The sequence below is a fragment of the Aphelocoma coerulescens genome, chromosome 2 (genome assembly GCF_041296385.1).
Source record: "Aphelocoma coerulescens isolate FSJ_1873_10779 chromosome 2, UR_Acoe_1.0, whole genome shotgun sequence".
NCBI lineage: Eukaryota > Metazoa > Chordata > Aves > Passeriformes > Corvidae > Aphelocoma > Aphelocoma coerulescens.
The window spans coordinates 148,214,228-148,241,459 of record NC_091015.1 but is presented as its reverse complement, the minus strand read 5'-3'; the positions used below and the strand labels follow the sequence as shown (position 1 = coordinate 148,241,459).

The window sequence follows — 27,232 nt, the reverse complement described above, 5'->3', positions numbered from 1 at the left end:
TATAATTGACGTAAGTAAAAACTGCCACACTGGCAGTGTTGGAGAACATCTTTTGGCTGACATGTTCTGCTACAAACTCCTTTAGAAGCTGTGGATTTTTTAATTGTACGTCATCTAACGCACTCTGATATTTTCCCTGATTAGTGCTATTTGGTTGGGTGGGGGTTTTTGTCCTATATTTTGTCCTAAAAAATAAGGAATTGATCAAATTGCTTTCAATATATATGTGTATTTTAGCTTGTGGAGATATTCCAGAACAAATTCGATCACCAAGCGGGACAATCACAAGTCCAGGGTGGCCCTCTGAGTATCCTGCCCGAGTTAACTGCAGCTGGTACATCCATGCGAACCCAGGGGAGATCATTACTATAAGGTAACAGTGCTCCTGTATTACCCATGTGGATTGAAGAAATACTAACCAGACATTTTTAACTGCCACTTGTGCATGTACAAGTTTTCTCTTCCTTCCTGTAAGTGAAGGATTTCAGTTCTGTCTGTCCTTTGCCTTTCCTTTTATCTGATTTGTTCTCACACAGCCATGTAGCATTTGTTTTTAGCTGGAGAATTGGTGACTAGAAAAAATGCCAATGTGCTCATTTATTTGAATCCTTTTAATGTGTCTGAAACATAAGAATTTTTCATTTAAAAGTGTGTAGAGTAAATGCTGTAATGCTTCATTGCTATGAAGTCCCTTGGTGTGCTTAATAATGTCAGACAAATAGTGAGTCAATAGATACAACTGCAGTTTAGGAAAGGCTGAGTTTTGATGTAGGGAGCTCCTCACAGTTTCCCTTATCTTGTAACTTTTCTAAAATAGTAATGTAAAAAACTTATGGATTCAAGTTCTCATCAGTTCATTTCCAATTACTGGTTTCTTGTGGCATCAACATACAAGTTAGTACTGCTTAGACTTGATCATGAAACTGCATTACCTGTAGATTTTCTTCATTTTCCAATATAGACTTGCTGACCTAAGGAACTGCTCTTCATTATGAAGTATTTTCTTTGACACAGTTACTTGTTTAAAGTACTTCTTCTTAATTTAAGCAATCTTTCTACTGAATATTTAACTGGCATAAATGCAATGTAAAGTAGGTAAAACTGTTCAGCTACTAGAATGCTTTCTACACATTTCATACTGTTTGTTTTTAATAAAACTCTTTTTCTTTCATGTTGTTTTCTTCCACTCATACATATCACATTTCACTTCTGGCAGTGCTCTGGTGTCTGTGCAGACCTGTTTTGCACAGACTGTCTCCCCCTCACACGTCATTACCATGGCAGCTTGTCTTGATTGAGTGCAGCCACACCATGGCATTCCATGACATAAAGGTTGGGTAGCTGAGTAGTGAGACTGGGAGGAAGTCTTACCTGAAAACATAGTTTTGAACAATTTAGCTGTATTTATAATGTCAAATCATATTATTGCCAAAAGTGTAGCATTAGCTAAAATTCTGGTGAAATTTAGATTAAACAAAATCACTTAGTAGTATATGAAAGTCATTAAATGAGACACATAGGGACAATTTCATTAAAAGAGTTAATTCTTAGATTAAGACAACGTGTGTTTTTGTAGCAAAACTGCATTTCTGTAAGTGGTGGATGCAATATTTTATTTGACAGAATGCATTCTTGCTGTCTTCATAATCTAGAAGTATCAGCACAAGGTTAAATCCTTTTTCTACATGGGTAGAGAAGCTACTCTTTTTACTTCAGAAATATTTCTTTATTTCAAAAAGAACTTCAAGCTAATTTCCATGTGTAGTAATTAATCAGATTGTTTGTGTAATACTGAGTTCAGTAGCAATTTTGATATTTTTCTTTTTCAGCTTTCAAGATTTTGATGTTCAGGGATCTCGACGATGCAGCTCAGATTGGTTAACAATTGGAAGCTACAAGAATATTGAAGGCTATAGAGCATGTGGCTCTTCCATTCCCTCACCATACATCTCTTCACAGGATCATGTTTGGATAAGGTTTCATTCAGATGATAGCATCTCCAGAAAAGGCTTCAGATTGGCCTACTTTGCTGGTACGTTTCAAGTGATACTTAGTATAATTTTATGGTTTCACTTTTTGTTTCCTGTTCCAAGAATTATGTCCTTCTAACAGGGTAAGTATTGACTATGGGTATTTCCTGTAGTCACCTCAAGGTTTATTGAAATCAGAGAAAATACAGATTAGGTAATGTATTTTGATCCCATGCACAGCTTGAATATTCAAAGTGGGAATATCAGTAAGCAGATCGAATGATTTTTTGGGAAGAAAAAGGTTAGCCATTAGTAGTAGGCACCTGGAAGTTCTTTTAAAATAGTTTAAGATTTGAAATGTTTTCATGAGACTAAAATAAATTTGTTAAAGTAGTTGGGTAAACTTTTCAGTATCATAAATACAGTAAGAGAGGAAAGAAATGACAGGATTTTTTTTTTTTTACATTTCTCACAGAATGTGCTTCATTTTTCCCATTTCCAGAAGGCATACTATCTTTAAAAAAAATAAATCTAAAAAATCCTCACTGCATTAATATTACAGATTAATCCAGCCAAGTGCAGACATGTTTCTGTACCTGCAAAACTTTTCTTGTGTAATTACAGGATGTGATATAAACTAGTTACCAGTAGTAATAGTTTGAGAGTGTTTTGTGAGCCATTCTTGCTCTATTGGATCTTGCCAAGAGGAGGAAGCCAGTCGTGGCTCAAGACTAGTTCCAAACTTTTCCTGACTTTAAGAGGTATTACAGTTTTATGTAATAGCATGATTATGGTGTTCTACATCATGATCATCCCAAATACTGGATTAGATTTTTCTTGGTTGTCACAATGGTTTCATGTTACCTTGCTCCCTCCAAGTGCATGCCTGTATATATTCACTGGCCTGCTCCAGATCTCTGTGCACACTGACTTTTGGCTCCTCTCCTCCATAAAACAATTCATACTCTTACACATATCCAGTGCCACCCACCTTCAAAACAATTCCAACAAGATTCAGTAAATCTAGCCCTGACCTCTAGTCTAAGCTGTATTTGCTCCTGTTCTGTACTCTGCACTCTTCTTACCTGGTAGCTTCCTTCACTGTGGCAGTCTCTCACAAGCAAGTTTCCAAGCATCTCTATCACCTGTTCTCAAGTCTACAAAAAAGCTCCTTCTATGGTTCAGCTCCTTGCAGTTTAGCAGGTCTTGGGGAAGTAATGCAGCCTTGCGTTTGATGCTGGCCCAGCTCTCAGGGCAGTGCTCTACGTGGGTTTGGTGCACCATCTCACCAAAAAACAAATCAGGGAGCAGGGAAGAAGCCAGTGGCTGATCAGTCATCCTGTGCTGCTGTTTCTGCCAGTGGCCCAGGTGAACACTGCTACCCTGTGTCAGGCATCAGCTTCTGCCCTTTTCAACTCCCTCTCCATGTAGGCACAGAGGAAAGGCAGCATTCCTTCCTGAGGGATTTTGAGAAGGAAGGATACCTTGGATAAGAGTGTGAAATGGATAGAGGAGGGAAGCCATGGGCTTTGTAGAATTTTTCTGAAAACGCTTTCCTTTTTCTCTGATCTTGAGACAATTTTGTTATGCAACCCCTCTTGGAAGAAGCTGTAACATATTCAATAATAAGCAGTTTTTTTATGTTGATTTCTTCTATGTAGTGTTGTAGATTAGAATGCTTAAGACTTTAATCCTAAGTTTATGAATGTCTTTTTTAAAAGAAAGAAATACTATTTTGGGGAAGTTTGTTCATTTTTTAACAAATGAGCCATACTAAAACTTTGGCTTGAGTTTGCTCCCTATGTTTGATACAATACACAACTGAGATGAAAGTGTAGTGTTTCAGTAATCAGTGGGCTTTTAATGTTTTAAACCAATCTGTATATAGGAGAAGAGTTGACAACTGCTCTAATAATCATCTGGTCATTTCTGCCTTTGAGTGTCAAAAAAAGCTCTTGAATGCTAACACTTTTGCTATGCATGCAACTGTGCCATTATGTTTGGTTTCTTCTCATTAGCACCATGCAGTAGTGCTCAAATTAACACCTCAATAGACTATTTAATTCAGTGTTTTTAAAGCTACTCTCAAAGTTGGCAAGTCATCGTAGAAAAAGGGGAAAAAACAGTAATGCATTAGTTACTTGGATGCAAGTGAAGCCTATCTGTGCTGGAATGATAGAAACACTACAGATTCCAAGTGCAAAAATAGCCCTTAGGGAGCCCCGTGTTTAAAATCGATGTTGAAGATAGGTCATGTAAATTGTTTGAGTTAATTCTTGTTTAAAGAAAATAATAGGTAAATATTTATATTTAATTTAAAACAAACTAATAGAAAGAAAAAAGCATAACAGGTAGGAAGGGTAGTGGACTAGAAAGTAAATTCTGTGCCACTTTTACTTGCCTTTCTTCCCTCTGTCTTCCTCCCGCTACTTATAATTTATCAGCTGTTTTAATTTTGGGAATTGAAATGGGACAGAATTTACTAGTGGTGATGTAGAGTGAAAAATAAAGTTATTAAAAGCACAGAGGTCAATGTCCACAGTAAATGCATGAAAGACTTGTGTTAGTCCTTTGGCTATAACTATATATGGGTGCTGTCAATGATCTTGTGCTATCCTCAAGTCTTCTGTGGTACAGCTCCCAAAGTTATTCTTACTTAGTACATCTCTTATCATTTTAAGACTCTTTTTGATTCACAGGTAAATTTTCTTTATGTAAGGATTGCAGGATTGGTGATTAGAAATGCTACGTCAGGATCAAGTATCCCAACTCTCTTCTGGGATGTATAAAGCTTGTAGAAGGAAGGGCTTGGGTTGAAATTGTATCCTCTTTTGTTACTGCAGTATTCCTGTCAAAATTTATAACTCCATGTTACAGCTTGCTTTTCAACCTCTTCCAGGTTCTGCAATGCAGAAGGACTGAGCTGGATTATAATTAGTACTTGTACAGGTTCATTGATGCATATTCTATATTGCCTGCACCTGTGGAGCATAGTCATTCAGTTTAGGTAGGACTAGTCTAGCAGTTCAGTTTTACAGGTTTTGAATTCAAGGCCAAGGTTCCAACTTTGCCATACTAATATTGTGAACCATATGTATGTGTGTGAGTGTACTATATATATATAAATACTTGTATATCTGTAACAGAACAAGAAGATGGTATCATTTATACTGCATCTCTTTGGACTTTTTTTAGTGAAATTAACGTTTTCTGAAAATCAGTCACTGCCAGCACATACATTTTGCTCTCCTTTCATTCTTCAGTCTCTGAAAGCAAATTTGTAGACTAAACATTCTTTAGCAGTGCTTATAACATTTATCACTCTTGTTGATTTCATTTTTTCTGCATTCACTTTTTAAAAGCCTTAGCATTTGTGAAATTTAAAAATGATGTGTTCTACTTTTCTAAAGAAGAATTATTATTTTAAGTTAGAGTATTTATTTTTAATGCTTTCTGAGAAGATAAAGTAGAAAAAAGGAGAACAGAGGTATGATATGACTTGACCTATCAGAGCAGATTAGTTGCAGCAAGGAAAATTCAAGCTAGCTGTGAAAACTTTTATCATGTTGTCTAATAAAGCACTGAAACTTTAAAAATACTTGATTGCAGAAGGTGCTGAAGAGCCTAATCAAACACCAGATAGCCTTTTTTTGAGCAGATGATTTGATTAGATGGCCTCCATTCCAATCTGAATTGTTCTCTTGCAAAAAAAGATAGAACATGCTTCTCCTGGGAACATTAGGATTTCAGTGAGTTCATCATGCTGTCTCTTTCCTGTTTCCTTATTAAAACCTTAGGTATAGTGTTCCTTAGAATGAATATATATTTGTCTAGTTTAGTTTCTGAATTACTGCTGTGTAGGACCATCTGCATTGCAGACTCATTTTAACTTTTTTGACCATGATTGTTTTCTAGCAAATTTTACAGTCTGTACAGTGGTTTGTAGAAATAAAAGTGATTGAAAGTGATACAGCAGTGTTTGACTCAGCTGAACTGTTGCAGAGCTGAAATAGCTTGGATCCCAGGTATATTTGCTGCACTCTCATTTTACTTGCTCTAGGAGAGGCAGGAGCAAACAGTGGGAAGAGGAGAGGGCAGAGGTTTCTTTCTTTGGTGGTAATAATGTAATCTTCAGCTGTCAGCTTCTCTCTTGCCTTAGATACTTTGGTACAAAGTAGGAACCTCCAAAAGCAGAAGAGAGTCTGACTGCTTTTATGGGAAAAAATTTGAGGAGATAATCAGTACTGCAGCACAAAATGTTTCTGTATTTTGAGTGATAGATGGGAGAGTATTTTTCTAACTTACTGTTAGCATATTAGAAGTCAGATTTCTCAATAGCTATAAATGAGCATTGGTTTTTTTGCTTGGGTTAAAGTTATTTGACTGAAATCAGTTAAGGATAACATTCATGCTGATGTGTTGATGCAATTTTGCCTTGAAAAAACTGTTTTATCTTGAAATTTGCTGAAAGTTGCCATGGTTTACAGACACTTCAGGCATTTTCTTTGCCCTTCCAAAGTAGCTGGTACAGCAAATAAATACGCAGCACAAACCATTAAAGTGCTAAACTCTAAGAAAATTTTTTTTCTATTTCCAGGGAAATCTGATGAACCAAATTGTGATTGTGACCAGTTTCATTGTGCTAATGGGAAGTGTATTCCAGAAAGTTGGAAATGTAACAATATGGATGAATGTGGAGACAACTCGGACGAAGAAATGTGTGCCAAAGCTAATCCTCCAACAGCTTCTTCCTTTCAGCCTTGTGCTAACAATCAGTTCCAGTGTCTTTCCCGCTTCACCAAGCTTTACACTTGCCTTCCAGAATCTTTAAAATGTGATGGTAACATTGATTGTCTTGACCTAGGAGATGAAATAGACTGTGATGTGCCAACATGTGGGCAGTGGTTAAAATATTTTTATGGTACTTTCAGTTCTCCCAACTATCCTGACTTCTATCCACCTGGCAGCAACTGCACCTGGCTGATAGACACTGGTGATCATCGCAAAGTAATCTTGCGATTCACTGATTTTAAACTTGATGGTACAGGTTATGGAGACTATGTCAAAATATATGATGGATTAGAGGAGAATCCCCGGAGGCTGTTGCGTGTACTGACAGCATTTGATTCTCATGCTCCCCTCACAGTTGTTTCATCCTCAGGACAGATAAGAGTGCATTTTTGTGCCGACAAAGTGAATGCTGCAAGAGGGTTCAATGCAACCTATCAAGTTGATGGCTTCTGTTTGCCCTGGGAAATCCCATGCGGTGGAAACTGGGGGTGCTACACAGAGCAGCAACGCTGTGATGGCTACTGGCACTGTCCAAATGGAAGGGATGAAACCAACTGCACCATGTGCCAAAGAGATGAGTTTCCCTGCTCTCGAAATGGTGTTTGCTACCCTCGTTCAGATCGCTGCAACTACCAGAATCATTGCCCTAATGGTTCAGATGAAAAGAACTGTTTCTTCTGTCAGCCAGGCAATTTTCACTGTAAAAATAACCGCTGTGTGTTTGAGAGCTGGGTTTGTGATTCTCAAGATGACTGTGGTGATGGCAGTGACGAAGAGAATTGCCCAGTCATTGTGCCCACTAGAGTGATAACTGCAGCTGTCATTGGGAGTCTTATTTGTGGATTGCTGCTTGTCATTGCACTGGGATGTACTTGTAAATTGTACTCACTCAGGATGTTTGAGCGAAGGTAAGTTGAACTCAACTTTATTACATGTTTTGGTATCTTGTATTGTCTGTACTTGAAGCAGTTTTATTACCATACAGATATTGTTGCATGTGATTTGTAAAGATACTGTTCCTTTTTCTTTGATAGTAAAAAGAGGTTAGTTAATCACAGAGTTTATCAGGTTGGAAGGAGCCCATAAGGAATATCAAGTCTAACTCCCTGCTTCTTGCAGGATGTCTAAAACTAAACCTTGCTAAGACCTATGGCTGAGCATTGTCCAGATGCTCCGTGGACTCTGAAGGCTGGGTACCATGACCCAGTTCCCTGGGGAGCCTGTTCCAGTGACTGACTGCTCTCCCAGTGAAGAAAAGAGGATCGAAGTATTCTGATCACTTCACTGTTGAGGGTTAAGCTTTCAGATGATGTTAACAAAAAGGAAGTGTGGAAAAACTGCAGTTAATTAATTTGCAATTTATATTGCAGTTCTGTGTATGACAGCATGTTTCTTCTCTTGTAGGCTAGTTCACACCAGGATTACATATCCTTCAATTTTTTACAATAATATAAGCATTACTCATAGTGCTTTTTATATTTAGCCCAGGGTTTGGGCTGGCTTGTTTGTTTGCTTTTAAGAAACTTACTGGGTTTTTTTACTCCCATTTCAGCTGGACGGACTCATAGGAATGACTTTATATTCTTTGTTAATTAAATTTCAATTAAATTAGCAAAACTTGATCTTCTGAAAATTTTTTTTTCAGATTATAATAGTCCGATGTAGTTTTATTCTTTTCTATATGTATACGCATCAGTGTCTTATGTATTCTGAAATTTCTTTTCTCTTTGAAAGATCATTTGAAACTCACTTGTCAAGGGTTGAGGCTGAACTGTTAAGAAGAGAAGCTCCTCCATCCTATGGACAATTAATTGCCCAGGGTTTAATTCCACCAGTTGAAGATTTCCCTGTTTGTTCCCCAAATCAGGTAAGATTTCAAAATAGCAGGCAGACCACTTAAATTTTAAGGAGACTGAAATAAAGACATTTTAACTTTCATGTACATTCTTTTGTTGTAGAGCATTTCCTTTTCCTCTTTTCAAGTCAATAACGGTACAGGAATGATTAGCCTTTGGACAAAATCATGATACAGTAACACCACAGTTTCCTTTGCAGGCTTTCTTTTGTTGATAATGCCAGTAATGCACGCTATAGAACCCCTCTTGCATGAAAAGTAATAGATTGGTAGATCTAACTGTATGTTCTGTATTACTGTTGTGAAAGTAAGGATTGCACGATAGCACTTTTTGTTTTGGGAAAGAAGACCTAAACTTCTAATGCAAAATGGTAGTTCACATGCACAGTGTGTAGGTATGTTCATGCCTGCTGTGCATAATAAAGGTGATGGAGAAGGCCAGGCTGTAGTATCATATAAAATTACATGGACAAGTTACAGAGTAAAAGACAGTAAACGGCAGTTAATAGTTCCTAGTCATCCAGATTCAGAGGTGGATGATCAGCACATTTCTTACTTGGGTGATTAATGAATTTCTGTCAAACAACTTTTTAAGTAATTAAAAAGGTCTTTCAGTTATAGAGCTCTTTTGAGAAATAGAAGGAACGTCTTAGTCTAGGAATCCTGCTGTGCTCTATTAGAGTTGGCATTAATTATATTATGTTGCAGTTAATACAGCAAAGTTTACTGTAAGAAAAAATTACACGACTATCACATGTTCTTTCATGCACACATGATCACAAGCAGCTAGGATCTGTCACAAAAGATTTTTCAGAGGAAAAGAGGAAAAATAAATTGCAGTTTGCATGAGAGGCTTTAAAAATGTGTCAGAAAGAACACATTGTAAAGATTTTTTAGTAGCTAAATTGGCACTGAGCTTCATTAATTAATTAAATAAATGCCTGTAGCGAACACTGTAGAATCCCTTGTTCAGTGGGTTACTGGGGTTATAATAAAGATCAGTATGTTACTGTTTCAAACCAATTTTGTACTTCTACAAATCTGGCTTACTGTCCTCTTTTCCAAAATTAAGCTTCACCAGTTTATGATGGATCTATGTTCACAAGTCTCTTGAGGTAGGGTTAGCCCAAGAAAGTCTGTGGAGACAATGCAGTTATCATGCCCAGATGTGTAAGTCCTCTTGTACAGGTAACTTGGAACAAACCAGTATTTTCTGCAGGTGTGGGACACCTCAGGTTTGGTGTACATAAATATGTGTAGGAACAATTATGATTTTCAGAAAAATCTAGCTTGCTCAGACCCATTTTTCATCATGAAATCGCATAAAGGTGATGTAAAGATCTTGGTTTTTACTAAGAGGAAATCTCGTCATAGAGAGGACAGTTCTGAAAGACCCAGACGTAGTGGCTGCAGTCAGAGATTGGTACTGGAGCTTTTGAAAAGCTGTGCAATTACTGACATTTTCTTTACTCTTTAGTTTCTTTGGATACATTTTAAATTCATTTCAGAATATATTGAAATTATATGGCAATCTTTTGTAATTAAACATAACAAAATGTAGTTGCTTGATAGTATTTATATGTAACCATGATTTCACACTCCATAAAATATCAATGCATGTACAATAGTTTTGAACAGTGAGAGTGTTACTGAATTCCCATTACAAACACCAGCACTTCAAGTAAGACTTGAGGCCTTGAAAACTGAAGTAACTATACTGACCAATTAACTAGCATAGAAATCAGGAGTAGTAGTGAGCAGGCCATCAACTTCAAAAGTAATGAAAATGTCATTCTAAAGCACTGATGCTTCCATGATAAAAACTTTACTCATACTTGAACAATGAAGTTGCATTGCTTAAAACCTTTGTTTTTCAGAGGAGACAACATCAATAAAAACTCAAGGCAATGTAAATTGAATTATATAAATTAAAAAACTCTATTTTTAATATGGTAAAGTGTTGGGGAAAGGGAGTCAGTATTACATCAAGGTGTGTTAAAATTTGTTTCGAGCAAAATATACATCTTAAGATTGCAAACCTGTGTAGGACTGAAGATAGTTATTCAAGATTTCCTAGAAGTCTCAAGCTATAGGAATCTTGGATTTCTGTGTAGTGCTTTCTGCCTAAAACTGATACATGCCTTCGGAGCTGGATTTTCAAGGATGAGTAGCAGTCTCTTCAGTAGCTTTTGAAAGTAAGGCTGATGTACACACATACTGTATGCTTGAATTCAATCATCCTGTGAACTAATGGAAGGGAAGAGGTAGGTTGTGCATGCAGTATTGTTCGGATATTCTGCTGTGTTGTCTGAAGAATGGTGGAAAGGAGGTGAAGGTGACAGCATGAGAACACTAAAGTTCCGTTTTTATAAATGAAGGGAAATACATGCATATATGTTAAGAGTTTAATTGGGGAAAAATGGCTAGTTTGAAGAGTATTCTACATTTTTGCCACAATTGTCATCAAAAGTTGTGAATATGGGCTTTATCCTCTAATTAAACACATTTGTGAATATTTTTAGAATGATGATAGAAGATCTTCCGCTCTATTTGAGAATTGAGCTACTTAGCTGAGGTAGCTAAGTTCTCTCTAAGGTTGAGTTAGTGATGCCTTACGTTTTAACTTCCATATTTTTCAAATCCTGTATTGCCTAGTGTGTAAATCTGAAGTTTCTTGTAGCCTGTTCACTTCTGCCCTCTCATGCTAGGTAGACATAACAAAGCCTCTCTGGGCCTGCTCTCCAGGGACACTCAGACCGTCCTAGGCCCAAAAAATATAAACCAAAAGGCTCTAAAGGGAGGGGCAAGCTTGGGAATTACCTCATTAACTGAAGCTTTAATTGGAGAATTAACCCTGATATGCAAATGAACCAAACTTACAAAAGTGTGAAGAACTCGTGACCTGTCATCCGTCTTGGGGTCCATCTTGGCAATAGCTTCTGGCTCCCTACGGGGTACCTTTGAAGGCCCTTCGAATAAATACCTACCTTTATTCCCTTATTCTTGTCTAGTCTCTGTTTTTAGGTGGCCACTTCAGGCATCATTAGGGATCCCCAATACAAAGGAGTTTGTGTGTTTGTGTTACCTTACAGTTGAAAAGTTATACAGGGTTTTAAACAGGAAAATTCAGGTATGCATTCTTCTGTAGCTTAAATGACTGGAAAACATATAGTGAATTTGGGAAATGTATCGTTTAGAACACAAAAGATAATTTTATTTCAACAGAAGCATTAAAGCATTTTGAAACTGGAATTAACTGATGATACCAGAAGGGGGGGGGAAAAATCAAACTATAAGCCTCTGCTGGAGAAGATATTTAATTTAGTCCCTTCGAGGCAGCCCTATGGTAGTGGATAAAGAAGGTGGCCACCTTTTGTTAAATCTTTCTGGAAGACTTTGTTTTTAAATCCTAAACTTTCTGAGACATGTTTCTATGTGCTGTTCTCTAAAATCCACAGTGACTACCTTTTTGGTAAGACTGTAACAGATTTAGTATGCCTGCTCTACTGGCTCTGTGGTTGTACTTTCCTTTAATCAGTGTTCCATATCCAGACTATAGTGCCTTGCTTTTCACATTGTCTTATTTAGAGAACCTTGATTAGGGCAGAAATGTACCTTATATAGAATTCATTGCTCTTTTATTATCTTTGCATATGTATTTCTACTTAATTTGCCTGTTTATAATTTTTTTTGCACTAGAGCATCTAAACTTTTGTCATGCCCACTTTTTTTTTTTTAAATACCCTATTGCTACATATACCAGATCCTTATTATGAAAGATGCAACATTTTTTTATATTTAAGACTCTACATTTAACTTCATTAAATGCTGTTTTCCACAACAGTTATCATTCATTCTTTGCTAGAACAGTACCAGCAGACTGTCAACACTTGATTGTTGCTTGTCTTCTTATTTAGGCTTCAGTTCTGGAAAACCTGAGGCTGGCAGTACGATCTCAGCTTGGATTTACCTCAATCAGACTTCCTATGGCTGGCAGATCAAGTAACATTTGGAATCGAATTTTTAATTTTGCAAGGTCACGTCATTCTGGATCGTTGGCATTGGTCTCGGCAGATGGAGATGATGTTGCCAGCCAAAGTACTAGTAGAGAAGCTGAAAGAAATAATACTCACAGAAGTTTGTTTTCAGTTGAATCTGATGATACAGACACAGAAAATGAAAGAAGAGACGCAGCAGGAGCAGTTGGTGGTGTTGCTGCCACCTTGCCTCAAAAAGTCCCTCCTGCAACAGCAATAGAAGCAACAGTGGGAGCGTGTGGGAGTTCCTCTGCTCAGAGCAGCAGTAGCAGTGCCACGGATGGTGGAAGAGAAGTGACAAGTGTAGAGCCCCCAAGCACAAGTCCCGCACGCCACCAGCTCACGAGCGCACTAAGCCGTATGACTCAAGGCTTACGCTGGGTACGCTTTACTTTAGGGAGATCAAGCTCGGTGAATCAGAACCAAAGTCCTTTGAGACAGCTTGATAATGGGGTAAGTGGAAGAGAAGAGGATGATGATGTTGAAATGTTAATTCCAGTCTCTGATGTAGCATCAGACTTTGACATGAATGACTGTTCAAGACCTCTACTTGATCTCAGCTCAGATCAAGGACCAGGGCTTAGACAGCCTTACAGTGCAACACATCACAGTGTGAGGTCATGCAGTCGAGATGGCCCCTGTGAGAGCTGTGGCATCGTACACACTGCCCAGATACCCGACACTTGCTTAGAGGCAACAGTGAAAAATGAAACTAGTGATGATGAGGCATTATTACTCTGCTAGGTACGGATTGTTTAGGAAAGATTGTGTACAAGTTGGAGCAATATCTGTCATTGTTTTGTACTTCACAGTTAAAATTAGTTTTTAGTTTAAAAAAATCCAGGACAACAATATGTTAAAGCTATTTTAGCTTGGGTGGTTGATTAAACTTTTCTTATACTGGATGACATTATGGAACTATAAGAGTGAACATTTTCATGGCTCTGAATACACAATGTGTGTATCCAGTATAATCGGATTACTCTTTAAACTGAAGTTTTCCCCATTAGTTTCAAATTTAGTTTATCCTGGTACTGTAGTTAAAACCTGAAACATGGCTGCTCAAGACTTATTGACTGCCTGTTTAACCCCATATTAACAGGTGAATTTGTACAGAATTATTTTCCTTTAGGAATTGACTCTGTTGTATTATTGCCAACATACTTGTAACTTAATATACTAAATACTGGTAAGGATTGTTTATGTAAAATATGTACTTTCCTTTGAGTTTATTCAACACTGTCTAAATATTCTTGAATTTCATCATAATGTGAACTTACTTAAAGGGAGGAGAAACTTTCTCCAGGAGCATTCTTTTTCTTTCAGAAGTACAAAATGCAATGATATATGAAATTTAGGCATAATAGATAAACTGATGGCAAAAGCTTTTTTAGCACTGACTTTCCTAAACTGCAGTCTAATATGGTACAGCCAAATAGTATGTAAAATCCCCAGTCATTAGTCTTTTTGATTTGAAGTAAAAAAGGGCCGAAGATATTACAGTATGTGTTAGTTCCTTAAATATCCAATATGTACAAATACACTACAGAATAAGTTCCAACTGGTAGTAGATCTTTCCCTAATACTGTAGGGTATAAAGCTTGTTTGGACTCAAGGGATTTGCACTAAAATCATATTAAGGTCTCTAATGAGCTTAGTGCACAAGCACTATCACTTTAAGTACTATTATTGTCTAATATTGCAATGGCTATATATTTCCATGGCTCTTTTCTTGGGGTGTTGCGTTTTTGTTGCAATTGAATTTGCTTTACTAATTCCCTATTTATTCATTGTATTTAAAAACTGGTTTACTCGGTCGCAGACTGGTTGTTTAAAAAAAACCAAAAGAAAACCCTTTTAGTGTATTTTTTTATGATACTACATGTTGGAGCAAAACAGATCAGTGAGGAAAAAAGCTCATAACTTCCAATTTTGTGATAAGCAGGTTAATAAGTGGCTACGTGGCTACTAGCGTGACAAGAAGAAACTACACCTTTTAAAATCAAAACTGTCAACTACTGTTTTATTTATTCTTTGCCAGTCTGGTTTTAGTAGGCTTAAAGATCCAGTATGAAATGTATTTGTGTGTGATTGTATGCTATTTATTAAATTTTAAATACTTTGTTGAATGTCATTTTAAAGCATGTTTAAAGTCTTGTGCATTTCTGTCGTGTTATGCTGTCGGGCAGAACTGACTAAAATTTTAATATGTATCAAAATTAAATTGAATTTTTGTTATGTTTTTGAGGTACTTTTAAAGATAAATCTAAGGTCTGTCTGGCTTTTTTATTTTTTTTTAAATTCTCATCTCTGGAGTACAAATCACATGCAGAAGAAACAAACAATTGAATAGGTTCCAAAGTGTATGTATCTTCTCCCTCTTCTCTTCATTCACAGACACTGGGATGAGAAATATAAACTATTTTACCATCTGGTTAATTTTTTCATGCAGGTTAGCAGGTAAATTCTGAGTTCAGGATGCAATTATGTAGATTTGTGCTTTTGAGGAACCTTATGTGCAATACAGTTGTAAAAGATTTTATTATAATGACCCATGTGGTTTCAAGTTTCAGAACAGATCACATCACACTGGTACCAGATCAGGTACAAGTTGGCCCATAATTACACATACTCAAGTAAAAGTCATCAATGGCCATTTTTATTCACATTGAATAATATCTAAATCTGTGGGTAATCTTTAGTCTGATTTCAGTAGCATTGCTTATAGAGCAGGCAGCTTTGCAATAGGAACATGGTAACACACCCTGAAGTATATGTGAACAGTATGTCCTGGTATAAAATACTGGGTTTTTAAACCTTCCTAGTTAATTGTCATCAGAAAGTGGTTGTGGAAATGCTTGTCCCTGAGGCAGATAAATTTTGAAGAAAGAGTCTTCACAGAATACCTTCGGTGTTGAACACACACAGTGATCTAAATTTGTTCCATTAGATGCCCCAAATAGCATGTACCTATGGACTCCATATTGCAGATGTAAAAAGAACACAATGTTTAATTTGTTTTAAAGGACAAATGCTACACATTTAACTGAGAAGTTGGATTTGATTGATATTTGGAAAATTGTAAATAAAATTCATATTTGTATGAGGTGAATTTGTTGCAGTGATTTTTTTTTCCTTAGGGATATTAAAAGGAGTGACTGGTTTTTGTTTTCAGTAATGTATGAGTGATTGGTTGCATTTGTTTAGTTTGGTTTTACTGAGGTTTCTGGTAAGTCATTATTACCTTGTTTCTTTTTATTCTGGAGAGCTTGAATTAGTGTTTTGTTTAATTGATTCTTGATTTAGCTGTGCTACAATACTAGGGCAGTTGGAACAAAAGTCAGAATTATTTACTGTGGAATTATCTTGTTTTCTGTAATAAATTACTTTCATCTGCAAGCTTTGAAGAATGTAGGTTATTGTGAGGCAAGTTTTCTCCTCATGTAAAGTTATTAAAACATGGAAAGTGTTTGTCATTTTTCTTTTCCACGTACCACACTTTTTTTGTCACTTGGTTTGCACTGAAACATTAGGGGGGCTGACTGAGCTTCAGATGGTGCAAGGGCTTGTTTTGTATCCAAAGTAAAGGTCATTTTCAGTACAAGTTCAGCAAGTGTTGCTGATAACTCTTCTTTCAAAACAGGTTTCTGGAGAGGATGCTGGAATTAGTTACAGTATTATGTGTTCCACTTTCTATCCAAATCCCTAAGCATAAACTTGTGTCAAAGCTTGGATTCAGTCCAGGGAATTGAAGTTCAAGTTGGGACACAAATACTCTTTCAGTGAGGTTTCTATATTAAATACTCACTGCAGATCAAATCATGGCTTTTCCTATTGGGATGAGGTTTTGCTTCCTTTCTGAAAAGTGACTGACTTACTCTCCTACATATATATCTCCAGATATTCAACTGTGACAGTTGTACTGAGGAAGTGCTGCACATTTCCTGTAAATCTTGGTTTAAGTCAAAAGTTTTAATCTTCTGTAGTTGGGCTGAAGCTTTTTGTAAAGTGTTTTGTCAGTTTGTGGGGCTTTTTGACTGTATCTCTTTTCTTCCTCCCTTGTGAGTTTCTGAAAATAAGCAGTTGGCAACTGAATTCCTCCGAGACATCAGCTACAACTCAGTTGCCCAAAATGGGGTGTGTTCTGAAAGGACAAAGGAGAAGTGTGTCTTGTCCCTTTGCCAAGTCACCAAATGTATGGAGAGGTAAGCAGATTGATGGTTAAAGCTCTTTCCCTCCTATCCTGCATTGGAGTTTCACTCTTGTATAGTTAGATTTTCCCTCATCTAAGGAAATTAAGTCCATAATTATTGGACTTGATACAGAGAAGTTTTATAGCACAACGTTCATGTCAATATGTCTAGTTGAGATTTCTGTTCATATGCAGTACCCGCTATGGTGGGTAGTAACTTGGGGGAAGAGAATGTAATATCCACTAAACTGAAGTATTATCTAAGAATTTGGATGGACAAGGCTTCCCACGTCACTGATGGAGGAGATAAGAGATGTTGCTCTGAGCAGTGTCAGTGATTCCTAATCATATTTTGAGAAAGGGTATTGCAGCGGGGGCAGATGGCGACGTGCCGCAACCTTCCAGAAGCGCCTCCAACAAGGGGAGCTGCGCGGCAGGCCGCTTCTCACACACTCACACACACACACCAGATACATTATAATCCACAGAGAGGCTGACAGCAAGGAGCAGGGAAGGGTCTTTGTGTGAGGTTCCACAAGGTAGTTTATTACCACCTAGCTGAAGGGGTCCAGGGACGAAGACAAAGGAACAATGGCGGGCCCAAGGTTTAAATATGGGATCAATAGGGACGGAGAAAAACACCAGAGACCAATGGTCGGGGAATACAGGGGTGGAGCATGGGCGGGGTTAAGGTAGGGGAGCCAGTAAGGGAGTAGTGAGGGTGGAGCAAGGGAACAAAAGCCAATGGGAGAAATGGGAAGGGAGAACTTTCCAGAGGGAAGACATGTAGGGTAAAAGGGCAGGGAGGCCAACGGGCCAACCAGGAAAACAGAACTGGGGTATATCAACATAATTGACATATTTAACACAAAGCCTCTTGGGAGAGACTCTTTTCTCTCACCCTAACCTAACAGAACCCTGGGGTTCATCCTTCCAGGGAGCCTCTGTGGTTCCTTCATTGATAGGCTCAGTGGTCTCCACAAAAGGGCATTTACCGTAAACACAATTTAGCTTATCTTTGTGAATATCCAGGCACAAATTAGTGGTATTTCTCCATGCACACTGAAATCTAGCAGAAGAGTTTAGGTTTTAGCATTAATTTCTCCCTGTGACCAAGTTGCATCCTCTTATCAAAGAACCAAAGAAAATACTCAAATGCAAGTGAAGTTTTTCAGATTGAGATTTTCTTCAGTTTACAGTTACCCTGTATGATGCTTGTGCAGGAAAGAAATTAGTGGAAAACACAGGAAGCAAAAAAAAGATAAAAAGAGGAGTCTCTGAATTTTGAATTAGAATGATGGGAAAGTTGTAATAGACTAGAAACTTTAAAGGAATATAATTGTATTACATTACACAAAGGATTTTTTTCTCAGACAAACAATTGCAGGAGGCCTTCCCAAAAATTAGTCATAATGGGTAGGACATGTCAAATCAGAAATGTATAAAAAAAAAGAAAGAAGCAGTTATGGTTCAGTGTGCACTTCCTAACAAATAATAAGGGTTTATTAGATGAAATGTAAAGGACAAAGAAATAAACTTGTTTTAAGGAATAAGGATGTGATCCCTGAAATAAGCAGACATTGTGCATATTATCTAACAGGTAGCTGAATTCAGAGCAGAAATCTCAGATTTCATCACAGCATTGTTGACTTGGGGTGTTACAGAGGTTTAGTTGAATTGCATTTGTACCTTTGCAATGAAATAGTCATGCATCTGAAGGTATGCCAACAGAAATGAAGAAATAGGTTTATCTGCTTTTCCAGGTGCATAAAACTGAGGAAAAACAACTGGTAAAATTTATTGGTTTAAATCTGTCGTCTTTCCTGTGGCTAGTTAAGAACCACCTTGGACAGCCACAGCTGGAGGAAGAGGTTCTGGTGTGACAGAGTAAAAACAGGAGCAATATACAGGATAGTGAGGAATGTCATAAACTGACGTCATAATTCTGCAGTGGCATGGCAGGGAACAGAGGTGTTCAGTTTTGCTTTCTCTCACCTACTCTGTTGGCCAGCAGTTACAGTCCTGACTTAGTGTTCCTTCAATAGAGAGATGTTGCATTTGAGAGTCAGAGAAAATACAATTAATATTTTGCAGTGTTTTTCCAGATAATGCATTAGTAAACAGTTTCCAAAGATAGCTACTCTCTGTGCTTTTGTGGCTGTGCTTCTTGGAGTTTGGAAAAATCCCACCTAAGAACCTAGTTTCTTTGACTGAGATTGTCCACTGGGAAATAACTGACAAATATGATAAGTCTTTTTTTCCCCAGAGCATTGTGAGACTTAGAATTTCAATGCCTGAGTTGAACTGTCTCACACATATTTAGAAAGTTGGCATTTTACTGAATCCTTATTGAGCCAATTAATAGTGAAAAGAGCAAAGAGCACAGTATGAGGGTTTCTTAGATACTCCTCTGCTGGGTTCCTGATAATTCTTTCTTCGTTACTGGTTGTACTGTCTGTGGTTCACCATTTGTGTTGATCAAGGAGGAGGAGGCACTTGGCCTTATGAAAATGAGAGAAGAGTCACTAATTATTGTTGCTCTAAAAAGCAGGATGGTTTTCAGTACATGCACACCTTTGGCTGCCTTCCTTTGTGTCACACATGTGGGACCCAAGGCTGGGTGCTAATGGGCTGCATCACTGCTAATGGATCTGGGGAAAGACTGGCACCAGGATCTTGGATGTAGCCCAGTACTTAGGAGAGTATACTTATAATAGTTCATGTGATGTGGAACTAGAGGATTGAACTTCTTTCTTAATGTTTTTTAGCCCTGTTTTATTATAGAAAGCCATAGGGCATGCTTGCTAGTTTGGGAAAGCTTGTACAACTGAAGAAGGCATTGGAGACTAGATTTTGAAACCTCACACTTGTGTCTGAAAATCCATCCCATGAAAGTAGTCAGCACCAGACTCTTCTGAAAACTTGTGAGGTTTTGACAAGGGCACCTGACTGGTCTCACAATTATGAAGACTTTACAGGTGCAATTATGTTTAGACCATCTGGTTTTATTGAATGAATATTAAATTCCCACTGCAGAGGAGTGTGAAAGTAAATCTCAGGTGAACAGACATTATGGATTCTTTATAGGAGTTGCAAAGAAACAAAAGAGTATTCAGTCCTTCTGACTTTATGAATATGGGAAAAGAGAACCATTCTTTCCTTTCTGCAAATCCAGAGTGCACCTCAAATTGACACATCCTTTTAACAATTCTCTAACACCTAGTGCTTTATCCATCATTACTGAAAGTTGTTGGTATCCTTTTTGTTCATTTTCTCATATTGCAAATGTGGTTCACGATCCAGTCTTTCTTCCTTGGAGGAAAGTTGTCAAAAATAAATATTAATAGCACATCTTCATTAGCTGAACTTTCTTCCCACTGCTCATTATCAATCTCTAGATTCCTTCACAAAATACTCTGTTCAAAAGCCTATTTGTCTGCCACTCCTGCATTTTGAGATACATTTCAGCTTCACCAACTTTAATTTGGAGGTTAATGCCAGTAAGAGTCCTGGAGTTACAAAAAAGCTGAAGACTGAGTGACAATAGAAGAGCTTTACAGAACTAGGGTATGGCAGGAAGAATATGAAAATGGAAGCAAAGGGAGGATAAGAGTAAGGTGTGATAATTAAAGGAGAAGTTAAAAATTAATAGTATTTTATGTGGGGAGGTAGCAGTTAAAGGTTCCAGGATGAAGTGGGTATGTGTGTCTCAGAAGACTTTAAACTGATTATGTCTGTATTACAATGACTTTTAGAAGACATCTTCAAGGTCTGCTGGATGTTCCAAACTTCAGTCCTCTGTTTCTTGCAAACTTATTCCTGAATTTGCAAAATTACTATCATTTGGTAAATCATAGGTGTGGACTGTGTTTTCTTCAGGGCTGTTCAAATGGAATCAGTTAATCATTAGGCTACTGAGAAAATTCTTATGATTGTACTTCTCTGGTAGCTCCACTAAACAAGACACTCCATGTTTAGATTTCTTGAGGATTTGCTTTGCTAGATGCAACAAAAGTATTAACATATGATTCAACTTCAGATTTGTGAGTTTGGGAAGACTTTCTGCAGTGGCTGTCAAATCATTGAGCTACTATGTAACATTTTAGGATCAGTAAAGTTTTCTAACATGAAATTTCTCTGCAGGGTTGTGGTTTAAGCCCAACTGGCATTTGATCACCGCACAGCCACTTGCTCAGTCGATTTGGGTGATAGTGTGAAAACTCATGAGTTTGAGATAATGACAGTTTAATAGGTAAAGCAAAAGCTGCACTTGCAAGCAAAGACAAGCAAAGGAATTAATTCCTCACTTCCCAGGGGATGGCAGATGTTCTGCCATCTCCAGGAAAGCAGAGCTCCACCATCCACTAACAGTGACTTGAGAAGACAAATGCTATTTACACTGTGTCCCCCCCCCCCCCCCCTTCCTTCTTCTTTCCCCAGCTTTATATGCTGAGCATGATACCATATGGCCTGGGGTATCCCTGTGGTCAGTTGGGATTGGCTGTCCTGGCTGTGTCCCCTTCCAACTTCTTGTGCACCCCCAGCCTCCTCGCTGGCGGGGCAATATGAGATGCAGAAAAGCCCTTGTCATAGTGCAAGTGCTGCTCAGCAATAATGAGAACTTTCCTCTGTTACCAACACTGTTTTCAGCACAGAGTCAAAACAGAGCAATACCAGGTACTATGACAGAGTTTAACTCTCTTCCAGCCCAGACCACTGCAACAGTGCAGAGTCAAACACTGATTACAGAGCAAAGATTTGTTTTAGACTGTGCAAAGAGAAGAACAAAAAAGTAAAATGTTTTGTGGGTGAGTAAATACTACAAAGTCAATTAGGAGCCAGAAGCCCTGTTGGAGAAGCAGTAGATAATCAGCGATCACTAAGAATATGGGGCCAGTTGTCTTCTCACGATATTTTAAGTATTATTTCTGTTCCACCAGTGGTATTTCAAGCTATTTTTTCTAGGGACAGCTGAGCTGTGAAATACTGAAGTATTACTGAAGTACATTCAAGTGTACATAAATGCAACTGATGTGAGATTCTCTTTTTGGTCCAAATGGATTAAATAAAAGGGCTTCTTAGACAGAATCTTGTTATGTACCAATACATTAAATAATGTGTTCAAAACCACCTGTGGGGTAAATTCAGTTTTCCAATGCACAGCATTGTAAGATGTTATGTTGCTGGTTTGTGGGCAGCTCTGCAATTCTGAGCTGGGAATGAAGTTACAGATAGAAAGGTTTAGGCACTTAAGAGCAGGATCCACAAAGTCTAAATTAGCCAGGAGGAAATCAGAGGAGGGGAAACAGAGCTCAAGCCTGTTCTTGTTCGCAAACAGACATAAAAAGGATTTTGAGCTGTGCTACTCTTCATGCATTTATGTATAAAATTGTATCAGCTCTTTCCTGTGCAGCACACACAAAAAGGGAACTGGATATTCCAGTGTACACTACAATCTGCTGTGATGTGGCTGATCTGCCCTCAGATCACCCTCTGCCCAGTTTGGCAGAAGGATTTGAGCACGAACAGTTTACCACTGCCACTAGCCCAAGAGCATACTCAGACCTGACTGTCTAGGTCTGTCACATAGAAGCTCCTTTCATAGAAAATACTAAGTAATCATCTGCCAGGGAGAAATTACAAGAAAGTGGCTATTTTAGGTTGGCAGTTGAGGTACTGAAGTGGTATTGAAACTTCAGGGTGAAGTCTCTGCCAATAAATACTGAAAAATCTGTTGACACTGTTCTACATCAAATCATTAAATATCCATTGTGGTGGGCAAAGGAACTTGACTGCTACACCTCACATGACTGCACATGATCAGAAGAACCTCTGACCTTACTACCCCTCTCCTCACTTAACAAAGGTCACTTCATTTATACAAAGCGAAACTGCTTTCCCAAATGAGCTTTGACCTGTTCTGTTGCTGTGTCATGTTATGAATCCCAGTGGGTCTCTGTCCCACTGCACAAAGGTGAGGTGTAAGACAAGATACCTTGGGATGAGCAGATAGAAAGGCAAATGTATGGTAATGCTCTCCTACCCATCATGAGGGAAGGGACAAAGGTGACATGCTGATGGGAAGGTGAGTTTTTTCCAATCTTGTGTCCTTTGTCTAAATGGCTTTTTGGTGCCCTGTGTATGCACCCTCTCACAGCCCTCAGAGACAATGTTCTATCTCGCTAAATCATCACCACTGAACTGGAAGAGGTCAGGGAATGAAGATGCAGGTGCTCAGCAGATTCAGGGACACACTTGAGTGGTGTCACTGCTGACTATGCAAATCCAGGGTTATGGCAGGAGAGAAGTGGGAAAATTCCGCAGAAACTAGTGCCTGTGAGATAGTACAGAGCAGGTCTTTCCTCTTCTGCTCCAAACCTTTAGCTCATTTTCCAGTTGTGCTCATTTTACTTTCCCACCTCTTTTTCCAGGTCTGTATTCTGAAACACACAGGCCACATCTTGCCAAGGTCACAGCAGCCTTGTGTGAAAGCCGCCACAGAAGATCCTGACTCTCCCCTAGCCCTCGGGAAGGGGCCCCTGGGGTAGGGAGATTTGAGAGGCCAGCACAGCCTGGGGCTGCAGCTGGAGCTGGCGGTGGTTGTGTGGGCAGCGGTGTGGGGCTGTGGGGAGCACAGGCTGGGCCTGCCGGGCAGGCACAGCAGGGCCGCGGGGCAGATGGAGCAGGGCATCAGATGCTGAAATGTGATTTTCACATGGATGTTGGCACACACCCCGGCTTCCCCCTCAGTCCAGAGTGCCGTCCATGTAGTGTCATTGCAGGGGTAGGGGGGAGCTGTGTTTGGATCCTGAGGGTGGTTTGTCCAAAATCATTTGAGAAACAGCTTTGGAGCAGTGTGGACCCCACCATTTCCACTGAGAAGGGTGCATTTCCCTCTGCACAGGCCAGACCCACAGGCTCCCCAGACATGGCTGCAGGAAGCTCAGGTTACCCTTGGGCTCTCTGGCTTCTTCTGTGGAGAGCTCAGGTCACCCTTAGTTTCCTCAAATGCGGCTGCAAAGAGCTTGGTTTGCTTTTGGGCATCACCAGGTGATAAAATGGCCCCATTTTCAAAGCAGCTCTGCAAGTTGCAAACCCCTGGGTGCACAGAGCAGGCTGGAAGGAGTGCCATGAGAACACCTTAGGGCCTCTGAGAACCTGGCTTGCTTTTTCCAGGCAGAGTCTGGCGGAAAAGGGCCCGACGCCAGTGCTCTGCTCCCATTCATGTCACTGGGCCGCACAGGGGTGGGAGGTGGAGCCGCTGGGGGCAGAGGGGGCAGTTCCTCCAGTGTCTGTTTAAAGAGCATGGTGTGGTGTGTGTTTAGGGCTATTTGGAGATAACTGCTGCTCTGGGAGGAAGGGGCAGTGAAGTGCTCTCAGGCAAGGGCAATTTCTGAGCTGAGGTCTCACTCTTACCTGCTGGCATGCCATCCCAAAAGCAGGCTCGGCAGAGACTTTTGATCAAAGGGGGAAAAGTTGTGAATGATGACCTCTCTGTGGTGGCTGATGTGTATGTGGAAGATGAAGTGGTGCAGCAGGTGGGACCAAACCTAAAGCCGGAGCCCTCGACTGGACTTGTTGTGCTGGATGCGACCGACAAGCTGGTGATCCCTGGGGGCATCGATACTCACACACACATGGAGTTCCCTTTCATGGGTAGCAGGTCAAAAGATGACTTCTATACTGGAACCAAGGTGGGTGCACATATCCACATCTGTGTGTGCATCTGAGCTTTCTCAGAGAGGGATGTCTGCTGCTCATTCAGTATTACTTCTAAAAGAGAGAATAGAGTGTGAATCAAGCATGGGCGATTGTTCCTGTCCCTTTGATTGGGACATAGTCACAAAGCAGTTGGGGTACTCAGAGGTCCACCCTCAACCAGAATGTTATTTGGGTTCCTTCAGAAACTATTGTGACTGTGGGGGTCAAGTGGGGCAGGCATTTACCCTGGCTGTCAGCATGCAGACTATAACCTGCATTGGTACATGCATCAAGCTTCATACTTTTCTGAGCAAAGGTTAACTAAAGCAACAGTTTAATTCTCCAGTGCCATTTGAGCATTTTTGTGGTAATCTGATCTTTCTCCTCTGTTAGCATGAGGGAATGCAGGTTTTTCTTCTGTCATTTGCTTTGGTGCTTGCTCTGTCTCTCAATGAAAGTCCACTTAAACACACTTTCTGACAGCACCTAATTTCTCCCAGTTTTACACTCAGAGTGGGGTATCTCATTTTATTCCCTGCATATGAATAGTGTATCAGTTACTCATATTAATGGTATAATGTATCATCTCCATACAGCTTCCGTACCCAAAATTTTCAAGGTATTTTTCTAAGAGCTTTGTTGGGCAGACTGAAATCCTTTGTTCACAGAAAGGATCACATTTCCCTGTGACTTGGCTTGTCTGCTAGCCAGCACCTTCCCAGAGACCGTTATACCCAGTTCCTCTCACAGCAGAACTGGACTTACTGAAAAGCAGAAAATAAGTGTTTAAGGTTTTCTGAGTAACTCTGAGGTACTTATAGGACAGGGAAGCTGCAAAACAGAGGCTGTGTACACAAAATAGGATGTTCAGATAGTCACTTCAGAGCCTACAAGAAGATTCTAGATCCAGCTTAGAGATCAGATAGGTCAAAAGTTAGATATTGGGGATATTCTTAAACTAAGTCAAAGTGTGGAGAGTATTAAGACCTATTCAGTGAAGGTCATCACCTGGCAAATATTTTGGCAAGAAATTCAGGGAGACAGAGTTGTATTCCAACTATTGCGAAATATGCTACAATGATTAGCTAAGATTTACCCATTCAGTTGAATACCTAAAGGCACCTCTCTTTACAAGTTGAGGGGAGAAAAAGTTGTAGGAGATAAAAAGAGAGTTTGAGTGGAATTATGGAACCCATGACTTTTTTTTTTTTCTTGAAGCCTATAAATTTTCTTTAAATCCTGTTTAACAAATAAGTCAATCAGTCTTGTTGAAAAATTCTTGACTGGTGGAACAATTTTCCTGAAGAAAATATTTTGCTCAATTCATCAGGGATTTACAAATCTCCAAACTTCTCTTTTTGCAAAATATTTACAAATATTTTACAAAATATGTAATATCTGTAAATATTACATATTTACAAATTTTCTTCTGATTTCTAAGTGAACAGAAGGAAGGAAGAGAATGATTTTTCATTAGAAAAAGGAAGAGTAATATAGCATGAGGGACTGGGAAAGGCTGGATAGATGGGCTGAGTCCAACAGTACAAGGTTTAACAAGTTCAAGTGCTGGTTCCTGCACTTTGGCTGCAACAACCCCCGGAGCACTACAGGCTGGGGACAGAGTGGCTGGACAGTGCCCAGGTAGAAAGGGACCTGGGGGTATTGGTCAACAACCGACTGAACATCAGCCAGTGTGTGCCCAGGTGGCCAAGAAGGCCAATGGCATCCTGGCCTGTATCAGCAACAGTGTGGCCAGCAGGACCAGGACAGTGATTGTCCCTCTGTAGTGGGCACTGGTGAGGCCACACCTCAAGTGCTGTGTCCAGTCCTGGGCCCCTCCATCCAGGAAGGATGTTGAGATGTTCAAGCACATCCAGAGGAGGGCAACAAGGCTGTTGAAGGGTTTGGAACACAAGCCCTATGAGGAGCGGCTGAGAGAGCTGGGGTTGTTCAGCCTGGAGGAGGCTCAGGGGAGACCTTGTCACTCTCACAACTCCCTGCAAGGAGGATGTAGCCTGGTGGGGGTCAGGCTCTTCTCCCAGGCAGCCAGCGACAGGACAAGAGGACACAGTCTTAAGCTGCACATGGGGAAGTTTAGGCTGGACATTAGGAAAAAATTCTTCACAGAAAGAGTGATTGGGCATTGGAATGGGCTGCCCAGGGAGGTGGTGGAGTCACTGTCCCTAGAGATGTTTAAAAAAAGACTGGAGGCCTTTTTTACCTCACCAACTAAACCACGGTGACTTAGTGCCATGGTTTAGTTGGTAAGGTGGTGTTAGGTCATAGGCTGGACTTGATCTCAAAAAATTAACCTAGTTAATTCTGTGGTTCTATGATCCTGTGATTTTGAACTATGCATATTTTGATCTGAATTAGTTGTACTTGCTTTGCAAAGGGACATTGTTCAGAGCAATAGAGAGGATTTCTTTTGATAATCTGGAAGACAGCAACCATTTCAACAAAGGAATTTCTGTATTGGATCAATTTCTTTTAGTCAAGGATCTGGCATCTGAGAGATGATTTTTCCCTCCAAAGGAAAACAAAGTAATAATTCAATTTTCATAAAGAAGAGAGAAAATTATTGGTTAAAAAGCAATTTTTGATCACCATACATCTATAAAGTAAGGTTGTAGTTTATTTATCTACTTGACAATATTTATGTAGAGGATGTAACTTCCTCATTCTA

General features: G+C 39.3%; 2 protein-coding genes across 3 annotated transcripts in view; both read left to right on the top strand.

Moving 5' to 3' along the window:
- The window catches only part of LRP12 (LDL receptor related protein 12), a 51,931-nt gene extending 36,166 nt beyond the window's left edge, over positions 1-15,765 (top strand). The window contains exons 3-7 of the mRNA XM_069005336.1: positions 238-373; positions 1,830-2,032; positions 6,568-7,669; positions 8,496-8,628; positions 12,534-15,765. Coding sequence (XP_068861437.1) covers positions 238-373; positions 1,830-2,032; positions 6,568-7,669; positions 8,496-8,628; positions 12,534-13,397 — 2,438 coding nt within the window. The 3' untranslated portion in view covers positions 13,398-15,765. The remainder of the gene's footprint in view (positions 1-237; positions 374-1,829; positions 2,033-6,567; positions 7,670-8,495; positions 8,629-12,533) is intronic.
- An 8,396-nt stretch (positions 15,766-24,161) lies between these two features.
- Positions 24,162-27,232, top strand: part of DPYS (dihydropyrimidinase) — a 31,272-nt gene continuing 28,201 nt past the window's right edge. For both annotated transcript variants that reach the window (XM_069005335.1, XM_069005334.1), the window contains exon 1: positions 24,162-24,539. In XM_069005335.1, the coding sequence (XP_068861436.1) occupies positions 24,270-24,539 (270 nt within the window). In that variant the 5' untranslated portion in view covers positions 24,162-24,269. The remainder of the gene's footprint in view (positions 24,540-27,232) is intronic.